Source organism: Aplidium turbinatum, chromosome 8 (genome assembly GCF_918807975.1).
Source record: "Aplidium turbinatum chromosome 8, kaAplTurb1.1, whole genome shotgun sequence".
Classification (NCBI taxonomy): domain Eukaryota; kingdom Metazoa; phylum Chordata; class Ascidiacea; order Aplousobranchia; family Polyclinidae; genus Aplidium; species Aplidium turbinatum.
In genome coordinates this window covers 10,542,646-10,564,152 of record NC_137479.1, presented here as the reverse complement: position 1 = coordinate 10,564,152, position 21,507 = coordinate 10,542,646, and the positions used below count along the sequence as shown (strand labels likewise).

The window sequence follows — 21,507 nt, the reverse complement described above, 5'->3', positions numbered from 1 at the left end:
TATTGCTTGTCAAACTGAATTTGCTGACTTGTGACATTCCAAGTTTCGGTTTGCTCAGTTGTTGCTTACTCAATTTATTTACCAACTTCAGCCACTTGCAGAAATATTGCTAGCCCAGTTGTCAGTTGCTCAGTTATCGCTTGCTCATTTCACAACTGCTGACTTGTAGAAGAATGTTTTTTAGGGATGATAGTTTGTCAAATTGTTTGGGATTATTTTGGAATTTGTTGTCAAAATTTTGAATTCAAAACTCGTTTAAATTTGAAATGTTCTTTTGTCACGCGACATTAGTTTCTAGTTTTTATTGATTTTCGTAAAAAACTTACTGCAGTTTTATCACCTTTTGATAAATTACGTCACTTCAACATAGGAAACCATGTGATGGATGTTTTTGGTTTTAAATCTCCTTCACAAACACCAGAATTTCATCTATACTTTCATTTTAAGCATTCTTTAATCACTTCCTCCTGTGTAGGTGCATCTTCAATGACTATCGTGGATTCGAAGGAAGACACAAACTCTTCATCCAAAGACAGCATAGAGCAGCTTGAGATCCTCGATGAAGACGGAGATTTTTCTGTCTCCGGTTTCTCCACTGTTGAATCGTCCACATCTCAATTCAACAAGCGAGAGAGCTTAGAGGAGACAGAGGTAACCATATACTCCGGCAAACAACTTGGACAATATTGAGTCTGCAACACATTTGTATGCAATAACCTTAAAACCATGTTTTTTTATCATAAAGTATTTCGGAAAGTACAGTACTACAGTAGTTTGAAGCATAAGCAAACGAAGTCAAGCCACACCACGGCATATATCGCGATACAAAAAAGCAAACGTTTTCCCCTAAAAACGTCTCGCCCTTGTCAATCGTCTAAAAACTTATTTACTTTTTACTGAAATAAGAAGTGTAAGTTAGCTTTTCAGATGCTTGCTGGCAAAGGCTAGATGTATAGACGAAAACACTCTTGAATTTTGTTTTTGTGGCATTATTAAATACCCATGTTGTTACTTGCTAATAATTCAACAAAGATTTGAATACCGTTCTGGCCACATCAAACAAATTTTAAAGTATGCGGAATTCAAATATTTCTAAGTCTAGCATAAGAGTTTTGCATATCTCTTGAAGTTGCCAAACCAATTCATTGTCTTCTCACACGCTCGAAAATCTCTGCTATCAAACGCAATCTCTGTCAGACTGGTTCATTGTTATGTTGTGGCTTCTCACTGTTTTCGTTTTTGTGAAGAATCATTTAGCTTGTGGTGTATTAACTCCAAACTATGATGATCCAAACTTCCAGGTTGTCATATCTGTGACTTCCACCACCTTTGAAACGTCCGAGAAGATTGTGAAGAAGTCCGAAGATAATGAGGAATCAAACTCACAAGTCCGGTTTACTGACTCAGGTAGAGAAATTGAAAGTGATTTGTGTCTCAATGACCAAGTGCGGAAGGAACTTCAAATGGAGGAAGGTGCCAAAGTAAGGACCACATACTCACATTTCAAAAAATACGTGCACTTTGTTGATTTTGTAGAGTTTGGACAGTCAATTTCTTGCGTGTTTTTTTAAAAGTAAATTGGTTTTCAAATGATATGATAGAATTTTGATCTGTAACAATAGTTTGATTTTTGGTTTGTCTTTTGAACACACTTCACTTAATAAATCATCAAAAAAAGTCGTTGATGATTCATTTGTTTCAATATGAAGTTGTTAATAATCGCAAAATTGTGACAATAAAATTGTAAATGAATTACTATATCATAGAGTTCATTGAAAGAACATGTAAATGATAGCAGGTGGAGATAAAATTGTTTTTACCTGAGATGTGATTTTTGTTTCAGCCGGTCCAAGAGAAAACCTTTTGTCCTTTTCCACTCAACAAGTTGTGGATTTGTGGCGCAAACGACCCTTCACTCCCTGGGATTCTAAACAGTGCGGTGACTCATGGGGCTTTCTTGTTGGTCACCCATGTTGAGCAGGCATCACCTCAGATCATGGATGTTTTTGGAAACCTTGATTTTCATCCGTCTTTAAAACCCCCGAACCGCCGCCATCCGTTTTTCCGCCTTTTTCTATCGACCAGTATGTCGCTCCGATGGGAATTTCAAAAGGAAAAGGGGAAATTTCGAATCCCACTTGCGAAATTTTCTGTCACAAACATGGCGCTAACTGAAGAAGGAATCTTGGAGAAGCTGGAATACATTGTGTTGGCGCAGGAGCGATCGGAGTTTGAAGCTCAAAGAAGACTGATGGAAGCTGACATCTTCCACTTGGAAGAGCACATGGACCGTCTTCATGAACAGCTTTTAGTCAATGTATGCATTTTGTTTGTTTTTTAAATCGTGGCAGTAGATGAATTCCCACATAAACAAAGCCTTTTGATCAGACACAACACTAACAATAAGTATATTTTTTATGATTGTTAATTATTGTAGTTTTAAGCGCCTAGTTTTATGGTTTAAGTAAGTAGTTTATAGTCTTGTCCTTGGAAGTTTTTATGAAACCTAAGATATAACCATTGCCATCAACAAGGCTGCTCAGTGCTCATTCTACGATTCTTGCAATAATTTTGCCATCCACTATTGTTCTGCTGGTGAAGACCTGTTCGACTTCGCTCATTCATACATTAGACAGCGTTGAGTACAAGTACAGTAGCTGTCGAAACCATTGACTGATAAAAACAAATGAAAATTTATTGGTCGCACCCTAAACCTCTCCAAGCTTATCTCATTATCATCTGCTTGTGCAATCTTCTTCTATCCAGGTAACAGAAATTGGAGATCAGGTTTTGGAAAACATGACGTTGCTTCCAGAACTTGAAGATTGCAAGCGAGATGCCAGTACGACCGATAAGAGCTTAAAAGAAACTAAAGCTATGGAGCGAAATCTTGTGAAGGTACATGATCTTGCAGGGTTCTCTGAACCCACTGCGTTTCGGTCAATTTCTTCAAATTGTTGAGCAGACACTTTTTGATATTTTTAACCTTAATCATAATACTTCGGTATTTTTTGTAACGGCAGTACACAAACTCCTGAAAGGTTATTTAATATTATGTACATTCTAAATTTTCCAAACGTACATTCTCAATGCGTTAACGTCAAAATTATGATTATGTTCGAATTAATTTCCTGTTTTGTCATTGTTTGAACTAAGGCATCAACTGAGCATTCTTGTTTTGTTTCAATACTAAGTTTCCTTTGCAATTCAATTTAGAAAAAGTCCGACCTCGCACAAGTAGCCCAGCACGGCCTGATGTTGTATCAAGCCATAGACTGGACCACCCCGCTTGATGCCGTCATGTATCACATGACCGCGTCACAGTTCGTTGAACTCTTCAGAAAGTGCATAACCTCGCGGAAGAGAAGCAAAGGTGGAGCGTCTGCAATGGGAAGCGGAAGTTCTCTGGTTAAGGTAAGACAAGAAAGGCTATAATTTTATTCACCGATTTTGTGCAAAACTCAATGGTCTTCCTCAGAATGCTGAGTATTCAGCGGTAGAAAGTTACTCGACTAGATTGCCTTCTGGCCTTGCCTACGTTCTAAGGCTATCAAGCGGTCATTAAAAACACTTTTTTTAAAAACGTTTGCAATCACTTTTTGAAAATAAAATTTGGTTGCGAAAACGTGTTTCTTTTAGACTCGAGTGGTGGAGCTGACTCAAACATTGACCGACGTGGTGTTGAAGTACGTCGGTCAGACTCACTTCCAATCTGACGTCACCGTCTTCACAACCTTCGTTTCGTTGAACTTGCTGGTTCTCAATGGAAAGCTGAGCAAGGCTGCAATGGAAGAGTTCCTAGAGACGAAACATGTTGTTGTGAGTATTGAAGTCTGGTAGCCTACTGTAGTGGATTCTGTCGTGGAATGTTGAAGTGACAAAAGTGCTGGCACAGCAGTTTCGCTGCAGCCCGGTGCGTATTTCAGTACGGGGATATTTTATGTTTGCATAGGGGGTATCGTTAAAGTTGGAATCTAGCTTGATTGTGTAACTATCGGGTGGTGGTAAAACGATTTATTACAATGAAGTTCTGTTTAAACTTGAGACAGAGTATTTAAAAGAACCATGTTATAATAATGGTAGGTTACATTAAAATCAGTGCTTATTTTCAATTAAAGTCTCGTGGGCTACGCCCTTGTTTCTCTGCTGAAATATCGTAACTTGTGTAGTTTACTTGTTCGTATGATTCGATGTCCAACAAACATTGGTATGTCTACTAAACCTTTGATCACTAGCATTAGTGGCATGACGAATAGTGCCATCACACACCATATTACGGGGTGTTCGGTATGCGCCTCTTGCATATACAATTTATACATATCTATCGTTGGCTGCATAATGCATAGCTGAGTGATGAGTACTCTGGTACGATGCTCAAAAAGGTACCGGTTTGACACCGCCTATGAGCAATTGAGCATGCGGCTGCGTCTTCGGCAGGACGCTTAAAGGCATGCCTGAAGGTGGACACGAAGATTGGCTTCCTTGCCTTCCCGTCTACTTAATCTAAATCTTCAACCACCGGGTGAAAGCCTGGATACGATAATATTCTTTTTTTTCTAAAAATAAAAAACCAGTCAGAATTGAACCGGCGCCGTATTGTTCAACATTCATACTCGGTCCCACTAAACCACACTGTTTGATATTGGGTTAAAATTCTGCAGACTGACGTCATCACCGAGGAGCAAGCCGCTCTTGCCCAACCGAACTGGTTAAGCCCCACCTTGTGGCAGGACATTTTGTCGTTGGAGCAACGGCACCCCGCCACGTTTAGTGGTCTTGCCCATTCTATGTCAACCAAACCAAAACGATGGAAAGAATACTTCAACTCCCCACCTATGCTACTTACCAAAGTGCCAAGTGGAAAACTATACGGTCTGCGAGCTAATGCGATCAGCAGCTTTTTAATGTTTTATATACTTTGTTGAGTTTTTAAAAAAATGACGATTAGGTTCAATTTTACGTCATTTTAATGCTACTATATGTTGCCAAGGCTAGAATCTAAATATTATTTCGTGTAAATTGAGTGCTGGTTAAAATCGGTACCTTTTCAAAGAAAATACAAAAACACTGATGATGCAGTACTGTATATTATATAAAATCAGTTAAATTTTTTCATTAAAAATTTATAGTATTCAGTTTTAATTAACAATGCTATTAGCCTACTCAATAAAAGCAGATTTCCGTTTAGTCTATTTTAAGTGCAAAACTTCACCTTGAACCACAATTACTGCAACAGTTATTGATTTGTCTTTTTGCGATCTTCATTACTGCTCACAAACTAGGTCTGACAATCGGGGAAAAGGCTTACCTGTGGAAGATGCTGAGACCGGACAAGCTCAGTCAGATATCAACTGACTTGAACTCTTGCGTCATCGGTGGCATCACGTCGAACACCTACATCTTTGACTTGGAGATGACCGTCGCTGAACTCGATCATCAACGCCCTTGCGTCATGGTACTTCCCCCGCAACCCGAAGGTTTGTGGACTTTGTAGAAAGTTGGTTATTATTACGTTTATTTTACGTGGTTGCTTTGTGGTTTTATATGCGTAATTTACAGTATATCTATTGTCTATAGATGTTTTCTTCTGAATGTATGTTGTTACTTTCGGTTGTGCAGAAACGATAAAACGCGAACTTTATAATGCGCTTGTGACCGAAACGGGATAAATCAGTTTAAAATTTCTCACAGCAGCTCATCTACAACAGGTAATCCTACAACTTCTGGCAGGAACACCACTTTCTTTTATCAGCTTTTACCTTCATTTAACATTCGAACTACTTCGCTTCACAACTTCTAAACCTTCTTAATATTCATGTTCTTATTGTATGATTGTTCTTCTTCTCTCGTGTTGTCGCTATATGTCAGGGCATCCGTTGGTTAGCCACTGCCTGGTGTCGTCATCGATGGAAATTAGGCCTTCCATACCATGGGGTGGTCTGTATAGCCGGCAATCCTTGATAATGTGGGCTGCCGTCTGCATTTCGCCACACTCACAAGCAGCACTCTCTGCCAAGCCCCAGCGCAACATGTCTGCACCATAGCGTCCAACACCAGTGAGCAAACGGTTACGCCTTGATGAGGCAAGTCTAGAGAGGCCATGTCCCAGCTGGTTTTCGGACGGGGATCTGAATACTTGGCGAAGTGGGGACGTGCTGCTTGACCATTGTTCACACCACGCCGCGTGGCACCACTGTTTGTTAGGGCTTCCACCAGAGGCTGCCAGAAGGTCTTGTGCAGCGCGTACAAATGGCTTTCTTGATTTTAGCCGCTGCTTTGGTGGATATCTCAGCGTGGTTGTGTGTAGCGGATGGCCAGGGTTTAGGGCTTTACGGCTCAGGGAAAGAACAGCACGTTGGCGCCGTAGTGCAGCTGGCTCAATGCTTGCAAGGACAGGTAAACAGTCAGTTGGAGTTGGGCGGAGGCAACCTGTGACAGTTCGCAGGCAGTTGTTGATTGGTACATCGACAAGGTCAGTATGGGCACTTCTGCACCAAGTAGCAGCACAGTATTCAGCAGGGGCGTAGACTAAGGCTAAACCACTTGTTCTCAGCACTGAGGGGCTAGCACCCCACCTTGTACCAGCTAGCACCCCACCTTGTATGATTGTTGATCACATTCGTTAGCTATCTTTACCATTCCAGGTTTCGTTCTGATTCACAAATTCATTGCCACATAGAATACGACCACACTTGCAATTTCATTAATTCAGCTCATCAATTTCAACTGTTTGTAAATGTAACCAAAACAAAAAAGTGCTGTTGCTTAAACAAGAGGTGCGTCATCCCTTCGGTGCTCAAACCAACACTAAGGACTAGCAATCTGTTTTGTATTTTTCAGACTCTTGCTTCATTCTGTCCCATCACATTGGGATTATAGCCAAGTCAATGGGATCCCATTTGGTTGAAAAGTAAGTATCCCAGCAATGTTGTATGTCCAATTGTCCATCACATCGCCTATGGTTTGCGTCGCCTTGTGTAAATGTTCACGTGAAAGCAAAGCAGACATGCTTTTATGAAAATTGGAAAATAGCGCATGACTGTGATGGTAGTTCATGTATATTAATTTGCAAAAAAAGAATGTTGTTATCTTTACCCGGAATCAAACCCGTTATCTAGTTTTAATACACAGTTAGTTTTACACCACTCTTGTTTTATCGCAATTTGCTGTTTAGGTCGGCATTGTATGAAGGGAAGCTCTCGGATGTCCTGGAGGAGTGCATGGTCAATGGAAGATGGCTCCTCATTGATGATTGTCACCTGAAGAAGCGTTGGCCACCTAGATTTGTTCAACTTCTCACTTCTGTTATCTCAAAATGCGACAATCCCGAAAATGAAGAGGAAGTTACTCTTGCATCTATCCACACAAACGCCCACTTGGAAACTGCAGAGTCTGATACATCTTCTCGTGGAACAAGCCTTGTCAAAATGGAGTCATCTATTCCTCCCACATCCAACATTCTTGGTTGCGCGAGTGAAGAAACTCATCCGGTCCCCCGTGTTGTTGATTGCCATCCCGATTTCCGTTTGTGGATGATCACCAAAAAGGATAACAGCGAGGCTGCGCTGCCTACAATTGTATTGCAACACGCCCAATTCATAGCATTGGAAATTCCTTATTCTCATAAAGATTTAGTTAAGAAAACCCATTATACTCTCACGCAAGCTGTACGCAATGTGACTCCAACACCCATCTTCTTTCCCAAGCATATGGGTCCGGGATACTTGGATCGCATCCCAATCCCGTACAACATCAAGGCTCCCATTAAAAGAAAAACTAATCTCTCTTTTCCTCAGCGACAGCAGATTCTTGAGTTGTCGTTGTTGTATTCGATTTTGTTGGAACGATCGACCTTTGGAAGATCTTCGTTTGCGGCACCGACTGTGTGGACGGACGGCGAGTTAATGGACGCTCTCCGATCTATCGTGATCAGTGCAAATCCCAAAATGGCGAAAGAGCTTTGCTACAATATTGTGACGCGACACTTGGGAGAACCGATGTAAGATTTTTTGTGAAATCTTTCGTTTTACTGCTACTATTTTTTTTCGTAGCCTGTACCTTATATTGTACAAAATTTATACTTTCTTTGATAAGCCACACACCTGGACCGTTTACGCTAATCACTGAGGTAGGTTTTATAATTATGAGCAGACACGACCTTTTGCTTACTTTAGTCCGCTTTTTACACCTGTCTTCATTGGTAGTTTGGTAAGTGTTAAAAAATGGGAGGCACATTGCAAACGATTTCTGAATGGTTGATTGAAAAGATTTGCATTTTTACTATGCATAATTATATTGTTGCGTTGAATACCCTTTTTCCTGACAACAAACATGGCCTTTAAACCTTACAATCAAAAACACGAACCACTGTGACGTCATTTCAACAGCAACATCTTCTTCCAGGGATGTAAGCATCGTGAGAGAGTTGTACAAACAGTGCTTTGCCCCATTGCAACCAGGACAGGAGAACTCAAAGAACATGTATGCTCATCTTTTAAACTTGCTCAAGGCAGGTGAAACCACCATCGACCACATTTTCAACCGGCTCATACAGGTAATTGGACGACAAGGGAAGATATCTTTTATAAATGTCAGAGGCTTTTTGGTATTTTGATTTGATCTATTTTGCAGAAAAAGTTGGAAAGGATGACGTGCACAGTATTAAATTACTCAGACAGCAAAATCCGTCATTTTTACATTGCAAAAGTTGAATGCAAACGTTGACTGCAGACGTTGAATCAACGCAAAAATGGCAGATTTTGCTGTCTGATTAGCCATGTTTAAGACAACCTTTGTTTAAGTTTGCCTTTTTCGGACGGATTTATAATTATAAAATTGAAGCAAGGTGTTTTCATTAAACCTCTTGTAATTTTATTGATTTCTTGGCTAAGCCATTCGATCATAGAAGCCGCGGTCTATTAATATAAAAAGACCTTGTATAATGTTGTTCACAGATGACCAAAGCTACTTGCTTCGTTGTTCACAGGCCTAAGCTAAAATAGGCTACCTGTTTTAATTTATTGTCAGTAACAATGTTTTTTTTTATGATGTTACTTGACAGTTTTTTTCTAATTAATTTTTATCCCAGGCACTGAAAAATCTATCTTTATATTTTCGAAGACCGAATTAAAATAAATTACCAAATATAACCTCACTGGCAAAGTTTATTGTTTTTATATTGGTTCAATATGTGCAAATTGAATGTATAAAGGGCAGATTTTGCCTGCTTGGAACGAGGTAGTCTTCTTGACCTGGCTGATTTTTACTTCATCTCAAATAGTCAAGACAGCAAAACATAACAAAAACGTAAAAAAACGTTTTCGAATATTAATTGATGTTGTCATTTTGTTAGTACGTTACAAGATCCAAAAATTCTAAAAAAGAAAATAAACACTAAACAGCGTAGGCTATAGCAAACATTCAATAATAATTTTTTTTCAGAAACTTGATAAGGATGGCCTAATTTGCCAATATTATAGGCCTACTATTTATGTCTTACTTTTTCCAGGAGCCAGATTTGGGAAAACTTGGTCTTGAACCGTATGCCGACCAGCATTCCATTGCAGCTGCAGGAAAGCGCTTAACTGACGTCTTAACAACCGCTAGTCAATACAAGGCTATTCAACGCGGCGTATTTTCAAGCTTAGGCAACAATATGCTTGTCGCTTCCGCTCAGGAACTTAACATACAGCGATGTTTGGAGAACCTTCACATTCAAGTGAGTTGTTGTTACTCTGTAAGGGGTTGGATGGCTGTGGATTCGGATTTCTCGTTGTCGATACATCTTAATTGTTTATAGGTGGTGTGACATGCGTGTGGACATGCGCACAAATCGCAATGACAAGTTTATCGCATTTTACGGCTAAATCTAGACTAGAACAATCTTTGTCGCAGTCTTGCAACATTTTTAACGTGTTTTAGAACAGTTGCAAAAAATATTTGAACTTTAAATGCCGTAAACAAAAAGTGACGTCCATACAATACAAGGCAATTTTTTGTGAAAAGTAATTTCTAGGTTTTAGGATATAATGTTGCATCCTGAAAATCAGGGCTAATATTGGATTTTAAAAAGAATGCCGATTAACCCCATCTCCCCTAATTAAACCGGTAAAAACGTTAAAGGGATCTAATGCTATCAAAAGTAAGACTGCAATAATCTGTTGTGCATTAAATAGATCTACGGTACATCATTAGTATGTTTTAAATTATATCACCTCTTGTTGGTTTCAGTTGAACAAAACTGACAGATTGAAGCTGAACTATGGAATTCTATCAGTCGTGATGTTGGACTTTTACGCGGCCGAAGTAGAGCGAATGAACACTATCATCAACATGCTTCAATCTGATGTCGAGTTATGTCTCTCTGCTATCATGAACAGGGCGGAAGTAAGCTACGTTGAATGTATAAATCGTAGTCTAGCCTATTTCTTTTCTCTACACTGTGCAGAAAAAGCGAAGTTTAGTCTTATAGCAGTTGGGAAGTTCTTAACTTTATTAATGATGGTAAAAAAGCTTAAAATGAAGCTGTGTGATAGCTTAAGCTGGCTTAGCTTACTTGAAAGCACGATAAGCTTAAAGCAAAACAATATAAATGCAGATAAACATTACGAATGTATCTTACAAATAAAACCGTCCAGTTGTTATACTCAGTTAGCAAATAACACACATTCCAATAGGTTGAGTTTCGACTTTTTAGTGTTTTTTTTCAAACTCTATAGATGACGAACGAAATCGAAGCTCTCCTTCAATGCTTTGTCTTGGACCGTTTCTCCGATCAATGGCTAAACTGCCACGGGGACTTGTTTCGCTTTCACAACTCCCAGCCACTCTCTGACTTCGTTGAGAAACTGAGCACCCGAGTGGCGTTGTTGACCAAGTACATGGACGTCGCCGTGGGGGCGGAATCGCCAAGAGTCAGCAACATAGAAAGAGTTGAAACTCGGGTGAGAAAAATTCAGAAAGTTTCAACAAGTCAGATAAATTTTGACTCTGGGCTAGATTAACTTCCCAGACAGCAAATGAGTCGTTGTTTACTTTGTTTTGACATAGGTTGCAGCCTAATGCAACAGTGACAACCCAGCCAGCACATTAGTCCTTTTTATGTTGATTCAACTCTCTCTCTCCCTCCATTTTGCTTAAAAAAAGCCTGGTCTTTATCCCGAAACATCATGCTCGGCCAGTTGTCTGCAGCGACACCTCCACTTCTCTCTGTCGTTTGCGTCTGCAATTTTGAAATTTCTTTTTGTCAGGCCATCCTTCACAGTGTCTTTCCATGTTTTCTTTGGTCTTTCTTTTCTCATTTTTCCCGTCACCACCTCATTCCAAACTTGCTTTGTCAAGTTGTTCTCATCCATTTGTTCAATATTTCCAAACCATCTCAGACCATGGCCACGCAAATAGCCTACTCTTCAACATCCTCAACATCAGTTCACTATTCCAAGACACCATATCTAATTTCGTCAAAAATTGTCTCGCCACGCATCATACGAACCATCCTCATTTCTGTCGTTTGCATTCCCCTAATGTCTATTCTCTTTATCCCCCAGCATTTCTATACCTAACAAGCTACATTCCTTTGTGTTACTTTTACCCTTGTGCCACAAGGCTTGTGGTGTGGTATAAGCACACCTTTTTTCCAGCTTGTTAGTATTTTCTCCCCATTCATCATGTCATTTCCGATCTTCGCTAAGATATGCCCAATATTACACACCACTTGGCCCAGCTGATTTGCCTGTTTTTATTCTGGACATAGCTCTCTCTACATCTTCTTGTATAATCATTTTTTACCAACTTCATCGTTTTTTATTTGTTCAGACTATGAATCAATGCAACAAAGGACTGATTTGTTGGCTAGGTAGTTTAGCCTATTAGGCTACGCTATGCCGAGTTCCGCATATAATGATCCTAAACTTCTATTTTCTCCCGAAATATTTTGAATTATTTTTAGGCTCGCGCCAACTGGTATTTGCGAATCCCTGCTGTAGATTTAGAGAAATGTTGTTTAAAGATCAAGCTAATTTTAAATGTTGCTGCAGGAAAGCTTTGCTTTGAGAGATTCCATTGGCTTCAACACATCGGCAACTCAAACTATCTTTGCTTACAATTTGGCCGCTTTTACCCGGCCAGACGTGTTCCTGCGTTCGGCCTTGTTCTCCGTAGCTCGAGCGAAGCATCAGGATGCACACAAATATTTTTATGAGAAAAAGGTTTGAATATTTGATACGCTACTTCACTTACACACAGGCTTATCCTAATTAAAAATTTGGGATGATTGTTGAGTCAACAACGGACCGGTGCTTTTTGTTTGATTTTGCCTTCCTATCTGATCCACATTAAGGCATGTTGCCTATAATATAAAGTAGGTTATATGCTCTAACACCCCACATACATGTTCAGAACACACTAACAAGGCCCTCTTGCTTCTTTGAGAGGTGCCCTAATTGATTGCGCTACGTTTTTTAGGCCTGCTTTTACTGTAGTGCCCCCGTTTGCTCTCATCCTCGCCTCAGTGCCCAAACCTGAGCTTAACCAATCCCCTGCTGCAGATCTATGATACTACGGAGTAATGCGCGCCTTTGTGCCCGAATGGCCGTATAGCCTTTACCTGCGTCTCATACCACAGAACAATCTTCCTAGTATTAGGCTACCGGCATTCAGCTCAGAGCTTCAGTCAATGTTTCAACACTCTGTGACTTATTGTATTTTCAGTTTGTGTCAGATTTCCAAGCTTTTCATCCTTCACATCCCAAAGAACTTTTTGAAACTATCTACATTGAAGGTCTTTATTCACATAAAGCGTTGTATGACAAAAAAGCGGAGCTGCTGCACCAAGTCATCGAATCCAATCCACAGCCCATGCCTTTGCTACGACTCACCGCAGTCAAACTGCGAGGAATGTACGTGTGATAGCCGCCATCCGTTTGAAAGTTTCAATAATTGTAGGCCTACTGATTAAGTAATGACATTTTATATCGTGTTTTAACATGTCTTTAGGCTACATCTCGGTTGACGTTACCGGTAGTCTTAAAGTAATACAGCTTACTGAGCGCTTTAAATATTCCAAAAAGCTGAATAGTAGCTTTACAGGTGTAAAACTCCAGAAAGATTTTAATGACGAGTTTCATGGTTAGCGCGTTGGGCTCGCAGTCGAGAGCCTGCATGTTCGACTCCAGCCACTCGCACTTGCTGTTGTTTCTCTGCACAAGAAACTTTACGATAATTGCCTCTACCCAGTGATCGATTCCGAGTAATGGGTAGTACCAAATTTAAGTCATGAGTAGAGTACACAACCGGAAACAGACATTGCCGTCGGCTGCAGCGTGGGTCAGGTGTACGTCGGAAGGCGTACATCGATGCGTAGCGCTCAAGTCCGCTTTCCCGCAATGCAGGATAAAGATAACAAAAAGCTGCACTTGTTTTACGGTCTTCGTTTCTAAGTCAAAGCTTTAGTTTCTCGACAACTGACTAGATATCCTACCTTTTTTACAGACCATCTGCAAAAACTGAAAAGACATCGAAAATTTATGATTGCCCGGTGTGGGTGAACGCGCAGTGCCACCCACCAATGTGCAGTAAAGAAGACGTGTTGTTGCATGTGCCAATCACCACTGAAACACCAAACGTCGAGTGGCTCACGAAAGGCGTGTCTATTACCTGCGTGCTCAGCGACAATTGAAGACGGTTTACGTGTTAGAGTGTAAAAGTTATTCGTATTAGTGTTAAACCTGAAGCCTTTTGTGTTGTTTTATTGCAATGTATTTTTATCGATTCAAAAGAAAAATGCTTATCTTTTTTTCTTCTTAGTTTATTAAATACAATGTAGGCCTATAGTTTCAGTTTCTTTCTAATAAACACTGTGTTGTTAGTGTGCCAACCTACCTAATACTGTGCCTGTGTAAGCGTAAATAAAATGCTTGGCCTGACATGTATTGTTTAGCGGTGTAGAAATTTAGGTTGTATTCAATTCAAAAAGAACAATTTCATAGACTTTAAACGGGTAGTAAAGGGTTACTTCAAAGTTTAAATATCGAAAACAAAGGCAGGCTTAAAAGTAGCTAGTAGCTAGTAGCAATTGCGTGCAGCTTGCGCCTTGTGTTGTTCAAATGGTCTTCAAAGTAAATCACAAGTCTACCAAGTAACTTAAATTGTTTTGTAAGTAAGTTTTATGTTGCAATTGATCTAAACTTGTCTACCTTTTCTGATATTCTTGCAGGAACAGCCACAGTAAGTTGCATATACTCAAAGTTTAAACAGCAAAACATGAAAAACTAGAAACGAAGGGAAAAATGAAATGGTAATTTTCGATTGAACAAAAATGAAATTATCCTAAATTTATCATAATTCAATAAAATACAGATGTTATTAATCCTAACACAAGGCAACACTCATAGGTGGCCCTCCATCTATCCAGGTTAAACTGGCTGAATCCGCTGCGGTGTTCATCGAAAAATCCAGTCACTTCCTTGCCGTTGACATTCTCTGACGAATGAATTGGTCAACGTCCAGATACCGCTCCGCACAATTCGCCAAACAAGTTTCTTGCCGCCCAAGACTATTTCCAACTTTATCGACACATTTGTCCCAACAAACGACCGAGAGTTTGTTGACGATCGTTTTGAGTTGCATCTGCAAAAATTAAGAGTACAAATACCATTTAGAACATTACAATCCAGTTTTAGCTTGTTTTTGAGGGGACATTTGGCTAGAAACAAAAAACAGCAAGGTTTCTGGCCTCTTCTCTTTAAAACAACGATGAAAAAGTGCATATACTGTATTACCTCTAGTCTAAATTCAAGAGTTTCGAAGGATATCAGTTCCACACACTGCTTGGAAGCGCATTTTTTAACTAACTTGATGCGAATTTTTGATTTGGGCACAGCCCAATTTTTTCGGAATGGCCCGTTTCGGTGAGTCCGATCCCTTAACGGGGGATTTTTTCAATTTTTTTTTAAATTATCGGGTACCGTAGCCTAATTATCATTGCCGTTTTAGGGTTCGGGGTTAGGATTAGAGGTTAGGAACTCACCGAATAGTAGCAGACCCCAATTTTTTATGTCTTTTGAAATTAGCAATAAAGTTAAGTTTTTTTTAATTTGCTGAAATTTGATAATTTCTCTGAGTAACTTTTTCGTTCGTCAAAAGGAGATGTGACAACGATTACAGAACGAACTTGCACGTGGAGATGTGAGTCGTTTGTTTGCGTTCGTTTTTGTATACATTTAAATGTTTTTTTAAACGATAAAGAAATCGATAAGTTGCCAAAAAAACTTCGTTACTAAACTCTTAAAAATACTCTTTTTTTGACTTCACCAATGATTCAAAAGGATGCGTGATAAAATCATAAAAAAGTATAAAGTACCAAACAAAACTGAGCAAATTTAAGCTTATTAAATTTAAATAACTTGAATTTTCCAATTTAGTATGGTTAGGGATGGGAAATTCAGAATAATTCACTATTCCAGAATTATTCCGGAATACTAAATCGAATCCAGAATCCTATTAACTTCCAGGCTCCAGCAATGCAAAAAGAAAAAAATTTCATGCAATGTTTATTTGCAATTTTAGACACAAAAGCAACACAATCAAAGTAAATGTTTGTTGCAGTGCAACACATTAAGACAATCTAAATGACCAATGCTGCCACAGCAAATTCGGAAAAAGCACAAGATTTTAGAAAAAAAACACAAGATTCGGATACAAAATCACAAGATTGCAAAATTGAACCTTTGCGACTCATTTTGTGCCAATTTGAAGAATAACACGACTCTGAAATCAACAGTTTAGAGAAGATACATGCTTACTAATCACTGTTCTCTTTTGATTCGTGGTCTTTAATTTAATATCACAAATCTCACAAAAAAACTAACATATCGATCAGTTTTGTCTTCTTATATCGAACTTTTAAAATCAGGATCATTCAACCATTGACAATAAAAGGCTGTTTATACCACTTTTTCGTTTTGGGATTTGGTGAATGATTGTCATTATTTGATGCTTATGTACTCTTTTCGCTGCTCTTGTTATCTGGTATCGAACAACACAACCTCTGAGTCTGATGACGAGCACATACCGTACTTTCTTCAGATCAAGTTTTTCGCTAATCTTGTCATGCTTGATAACTCAATGAGTAAGATTGGTCAATATGCCTAAGTACGGTACCAGAAACTTAGTTACCAAAACCTTTTAGTGCCAGTCCTTAAAGGGGTATTAAAGGAAAAACCTGACTTGGCGATTTTCCACGTTCTTTGTGTTTAACATGCTACCATAAAACGATTTTCAATAAAATTTTGCCCCATTGCGGTCTGACCACCATTGTGCGCGTGCTTTTGTCAGAGCTTTCAAAACGAGATTGGCCTGAGCAACGAAGCGTGCGACTGTAAAGAACGTCATAAAGTCTACGTCATAAAGTCTAGCAATCAACCGATCACGCAATAATTGTTACTGCGGGCGATTTGACTGTAGGCTATGTATGTATTTACATCAAAACAGCACATTTTAACATCAAAACAGCAGACAGTTTGCTCAAAACATCAGATTGGTAACGTGGTTTTTGTTATTGCTGGACTTTATGACGTATTCTTGAGCTGTGTTTGCACGTTTTGGTCATTTTGAAAAAAATGAAAATAAATAAAACACTGGACTTTGGGCCTTGCCAGCGCCATTGAAAACAAATTTTTTTGGGTAATTGTTTTTGAAATGTATTCTTGAATGTTCAGTTTACTCATTTTAATGCTTAATTCCGGTTTGAAATTTTCCTTTAGTATGCCTTTAATTCTCTTCCAAACTCAAACCATGGTAGCAACGATTAATTTGACTTTGATCAAAAAAACAAAAGATGTAGCCGAAAATCGATCGGAAAGCACAAGATCAAATGTAAAAACACAAGATCTCGTGCTAAAACACAAGCCGTGGCACCACTGTAAATGACTGCTAGTCAAACGAGAGCAGTGTTGCCAGATGCTGGAAGCTGCTTGGCACCAAAAAGTAACTAAAATTTCACCAGATATTTAAAATACCCTAAATAAAGCAATTTTGCCTAAAATACAAATAGTTTTTAAGACATATATAAGACACTGCCATAACGCATACACAAACCTCATGCAAAGTGTTTCCATATGAGCAGGGATTATTTGCTAAAAAGTTTAAAAAAATTGAAAAAACTTTCTTGAAAAAAATTGAGCGGGGAAAATTTCATCAGATTTCACCACAAAGTTATCTGGTTCCAAGGTCAAAAAACTTGACACCAAAGACCTCTAAATTTCACCAGAATTTTTACTTTGGTATTCTATTTCCCCATCTGGCAACGCTGAACGGGAGCGCAGCTTTGCTGCTGTAAAGCCCGCACTGGAAAAGCATCGCTCGGAAGATGCTGATGTGGCAGGTATGCGGAGATATTTCAGAGCCAACTCCTTTAGCAGGGACATCTGCTCAATGTTGTTACGCCACCAGTCAAACTATCGCGGAGTCGCATACGCACGTCGCACGTGGATTGAAAAACAGCATTGCACGATTGTGCACGTGTGCAAAGCGTGAAGAAAATTGCGCGCTTAGTTTCTTTGATTGCTCATGCGAGACGTAGGGATGCATGCGCCGTGCACAGAGGTGGGCACCCGCTACTTTTAAAGTAGCGCGCTACCCGCTACCGCTACTTGGGCCAAAGTAGCGCGCGCTACCGCTACCCGCTACCAATTTACAAAAGTAGCGCACTACCCGCTACCGCCACTCGGGCCAAAGTAGCGCGCGCTACCGCTACTTCTTCCACTACTTTTGTCTAAAATGACTCTAGGAAACACTCAAGTCCCTTGTGACGCAAAAATGACCTTGAAAACGAATGTTATCATTCGTTTACACTGTCATTTTAACGTCGTTATAGAAAACACATTCTAAGGGAAATTTATTGTTACGCAACTTTCAAAAACACGATCATTTCAAAATGAGAGTCACTAAGTCCTGCCCGCTTTTGCTTAAGCACATCTTTTCCAACAGAGAAAAGTCTCTCCACCGCAGCACTGGAAGGAATGGGGGTGTTGTATTTAATGAACAGATGTTTTAACTCGGTATTCGAAAAGCTCAAGGACTTGCTCTTGTCCGATTGTTGCTTCCTTCTGCACCGACGTTTCACGGGATGGCACAAACACTCCAAAAAATACATCCTCGGAGTCATGACTGGTGTTGGTGTCACTCTTATCGGTATCAACCTGGCTTGATGTCTCCGCAACAGTCGAATTACATCTGCCTTGACTTTTTCTCGCAGTGCGTCAGCATCATCCGTGGAAACGTAGTGCAGAAATTGTAGCCACGACGTCTTGAAAGAGGGATGAAGACATGATGCCATAACGCATTTCATGTTGTTGAAGCACTGGTTGAATCGTTTCTTCACCCCTTCAAGGACTTTCACTTTCAACTCCTCACAGGTCACAAGATCACTGATCTCGGTCAACTTCTTCCCGCAAATTGTGATGGTTGGAAGCAAGACTCCGTAATATGCCTTGCACTTGCCCTGGAGAATGTCTAAAGCCTGGCAGATAGGCTTCATCACACGGAGATATTCACCGAAGAAGTTGACGTCAGCTAGAAAAGGCCGAAACTTTGCATCCAAGCCGATTATATAGCTGCTTGACCACGCCAGTATTGCAAAAAAAACAAGCATTTTTTTCAATTTAAATTAAAGTAGCGGATAGCGGAAGTGCGACTGAAAAAAAGTAGCGCCTCTCCCGCTACTTTGGAATAAAAATAGCGCCGCTACTCCAACTAAAAAGTAGCGCCGCTACCGCTACTTTTACCAAAAAAGTAGCGCCGCTACAAAAGTAGCGCGCTACTGCCCACCTCTGGCCGTGCACACACAACGCATGCAAAATGTTTTTGAAAGTGGGGATGGTGTCAGTGCAAAGAAAAAAGTGAGCAAACCACACTTTTTTTCAGTTCACTGTCTCAAGCTGACAGCTTGCACAAGACTTATGCATATCTTTAAAACCAAATCCTATTACCCGGTTTTATTGCCATTTTGGATTCGGATAGTTTAGGATCCGAATCCTTCTGGATTCGGTATTCTGAATTGCCCATCCCTAAGTATGGTACCGTCTACTTTTTTTTTATAGATAAGTTAATGTGTATCAGTGGACTAAACTGCAGATTCACCAATTAGACTAAGAACACCAAAATACTCATCATAATGGGCTCTGAAAAAAATATAAACAAACTAATAAAAGAAATTAAGACAAGCAACAAATGGGGTTGACTGTTAACATGGTCAGTTGTTCATCACTTGGAACCGAAAAACGTTCATCCTCAACATTGGTAGCATTTGAAGTTGGGTGGTTCATTGGTACAGTAGTACTTGCTGAGCATGCGACCACACTTCTGACTTACATAACAGACAAAACGGCATTAAACCAATATATATATATATAATAAGTTATTCAGCAACTATAATTAAACACTTTCTTTTGCAGTTCTTTGTTATGATAAATGACAACAGAACAATGTATGAAACGATTGGAAATAATATGAAAAACGAAAAAACAAATATATACTACTTCAAAAAACAACAATCAAAAAAAACGTTTTTAACCATCCCTACTTGCACTTGATCTTTGTTTTGACGCACTACATTTTTGCTGTTACCAAGTAAATTTGGTGGCTGTTAAAATTAACAGTAATTGTTTGAAAAAATAATTTCATCAATGCAGGCTATAATTTGTGAGTTTTAGCATGGTAATTTGTTTTGTTTTATTGCTGCCTCCTTCCTACATTTATTATGCATGCGTGACTTGACGTTTTGCAAAAAGATATAGATTTCACGTATACAGCACACTTAAGCATATATTGTGGTCAATCGTAATACCTGACTGAATATGTGCATATAGCCTCAGAGGCAATATTAACAATATATGCTAAATATATAATTATACATAGCCTCTGTCTTGTTTCAAATTGACATACAACTTTTAGTCTGGCAACATCACATTTTTAAACTTTTTCAGATGTCGACTTCGAAGTAAAACAACAATGGTGGTTGTGATTGATATTGTGTATATGACTATATGGCATACGCAGTCACGCATGCTCAATGAGAGTGGCATGGATATATACGGATGCAACCTACTTCGCCCCTGAACACTTCGTCCCCTAAAAAGATTGAGAGAAAAAATAGAACAAAGCCGAAGACGCTGATCGGAGTTTCAGCAAACACTTTAAAATTTTCCCCTTAACTTAATGCACTTGATATATACAACTGTTTTGTTATGAAACGTCAATATGTAGTATACAAGTCCCCCCCTGGTAACTCATGACAAAGAGGAATTGACCAAAACATGTGGACTGAAGTGTGCGAACAGTAAAGCAAAGGTAAAGTAGTTTCACCCTATATGTTTGGTCGAGTCCTGTCTTTGTCATGAGTTACCGGTACCAAGGGGGGGGGGAGGGTACTTGTGTACCAGCTCCCATAAAACTTTAAAAGGCCACACCACAAACAATAAGCATCAGCTTTGAATATGATTTTGAAATTACCTGTGCTTCCATTTTTTTCTGTTCTTCGGCAAGCATTCTTGCTAACTGCGGATTCTCTTTTAATTGTTTAGCCACTTCTTCAAAAACTCCACTATCCATGATTAGAGCTCAGAAAAGAACTAGGCCTACAGATACAAATTCAATATAGGCTATTTAGCCAATTTAACTTTAAGTAAATTCAATATTTGCCTTACTTGCTAGACAGATGGGAAAAACATGAGATTAATAAGCTGTATTTGGTGCTTGAAAATCAACATTAACAAATTTTTTCTTGTAACTGAAGAGTCTCAGGTTTCAACTTCCATCCTATCTAACGTTTACAGAAGTTTGAGAAAATGTAACGCAAACGATGAGTTTGAGGTATATTTCACATTTTGACTTTAACAAGAAATGTGAAACATGTTTCCAAAATTAAATTACTAATTGCAAAAAATAATTGAGCGCGAAGTAAGAAAAGGACTAAGTAAGCTACAATATTAGTGTATTTTTCTTTGTGGGAATGCAAGTGAAGGGAAATTGAGAATAATTTAAAAACAAATGAAAATAATGATAAGGTTTTTAAGACATAAACTGTAGGAAAACAAGGTACTTTACGCAATAATTTAAGCACTGTACGTATCAGTTTTATTCAAAATTGAAATTAAATTCTTTTCAATTTGCTAAAGAAACATTTACTTGTTCACAAAAAAAGTCTCCTTAGCTTATAAAAGCAGTTGTTACTTATTTTTCTGTTACTGTTAGGTTTGGGACCGTGCTTAATTTACTTTCATCTACGTAACCTTTAAATCTGCATCGCATGTACGTTTTAAACTTCTGTGGTTTTTCCACCTTTTCCTTTTGTTGTTTTTTTTCGCGTAATTTCGTTCACTATTTATAACTTTGTTATTGCTGTTGTTTTCCGACAAAAAAAATAAATTGAAATGAATTGAATTTTGATAATTTTTGCTATTGTTTGTTTACAAGGTGGTGTAGCGGACGTCGAGTATTCCAAAGCAACCG

At 39.0% G+C, this 21,507-nt stretch overlaps 2 protein-coding genes across 2 annotated transcripts in view; one reads left to right on the top strand and one right to left on the bottom strand.

Annotated features, from left to right (window-relative positions):
- LOC145776046 (dynein heavy chain domain-containing protein 1-like) overlaps window positions 1-13,922 on the top strand; it is a 73,495-nt gene extending 59,573 nt beyond the window's left edge. Inside the window, exons 82-98 of the mRNA XM_082587453.1 lie at window positions 476-651; window positions 1,302-1,481; window positions 1,844-2,317; window positions 2,767-2,898; window positions 3,217-3,414; window positions 3,640-3,819; window positions 4,662-4,872; window positions 5,283-5,477; window positions 6,841-6,910; window positions 7,175-7,999; window positions 8,404-8,554; window positions 9,509-9,718; window positions 10,231-10,386; window positions 10,719-10,943; window positions 12,036-12,206; window positions 12,709-12,896; window positions 13,489-13,922. Coding sequence (XP_082443579.1) covers window positions 476-651; window positions 1,302-1,481; window positions 1,844-2,317; window positions 2,767-2,898; window positions 3,217-3,414; window positions 3,640-3,819; window positions 4,662-4,872; window positions 5,283-5,477; window positions 6,841-6,910; window positions 7,175-7,999; window positions 8,404-8,554; window positions 9,509-9,718; window positions 10,231-10,386; window positions 10,719-10,943; window positions 12,036-12,206; window positions 12,709-12,896; window positions 13,489-13,675 — 3,929 coding nt within the window. The 3' untranslated portion in view covers window positions 13,676-13,922. The remainder of the gene's footprint in view (window positions 1-475; window positions 652-1,301; window positions 1,482-1,843; window positions 2,318-2,766; window positions 2,899-3,216; window positions 3,415-3,639; window positions 3,820-4,661; window positions 4,873-5,282; window positions 5,478-6,840; window positions 6,911-7,174; window positions 8,000-8,403; window positions 8,555-9,508; window positions 9,719-10,230; window positions 10,387-10,718; window positions 10,944-12,035; window positions 12,207-12,708; window positions 12,897-13,488) is intronic.
- A 306-nt stretch (window positions 13,923-14,228) lies between these two features.
- LOC145776366 (putative mitochondrial import inner membrane translocase subunit Tim8 A-B) lies at window positions 14,229-20,701 on the bottom strand. Its single transcript, XM_082587762.1, has 2 exons — window positions 20,509-20,701; window positions 14,229-14,625 (listed from the first exon to the last, which is right to left on the bottom strand). Exons 1-2 carry the CDS (start codon window positions 20,605-20,607, stop codon window positions 14,455-14,457), a joined length of 270 nt encoding a protein of 89 aa, XP_082443888.1. The 5' UTR covers window positions 20,608-20,701; the 3' UTR covers window positions 14,229-14,454.
- Between the last annotated feature and the right edge of the window lie 806 nt (window positions 20,702-21,507).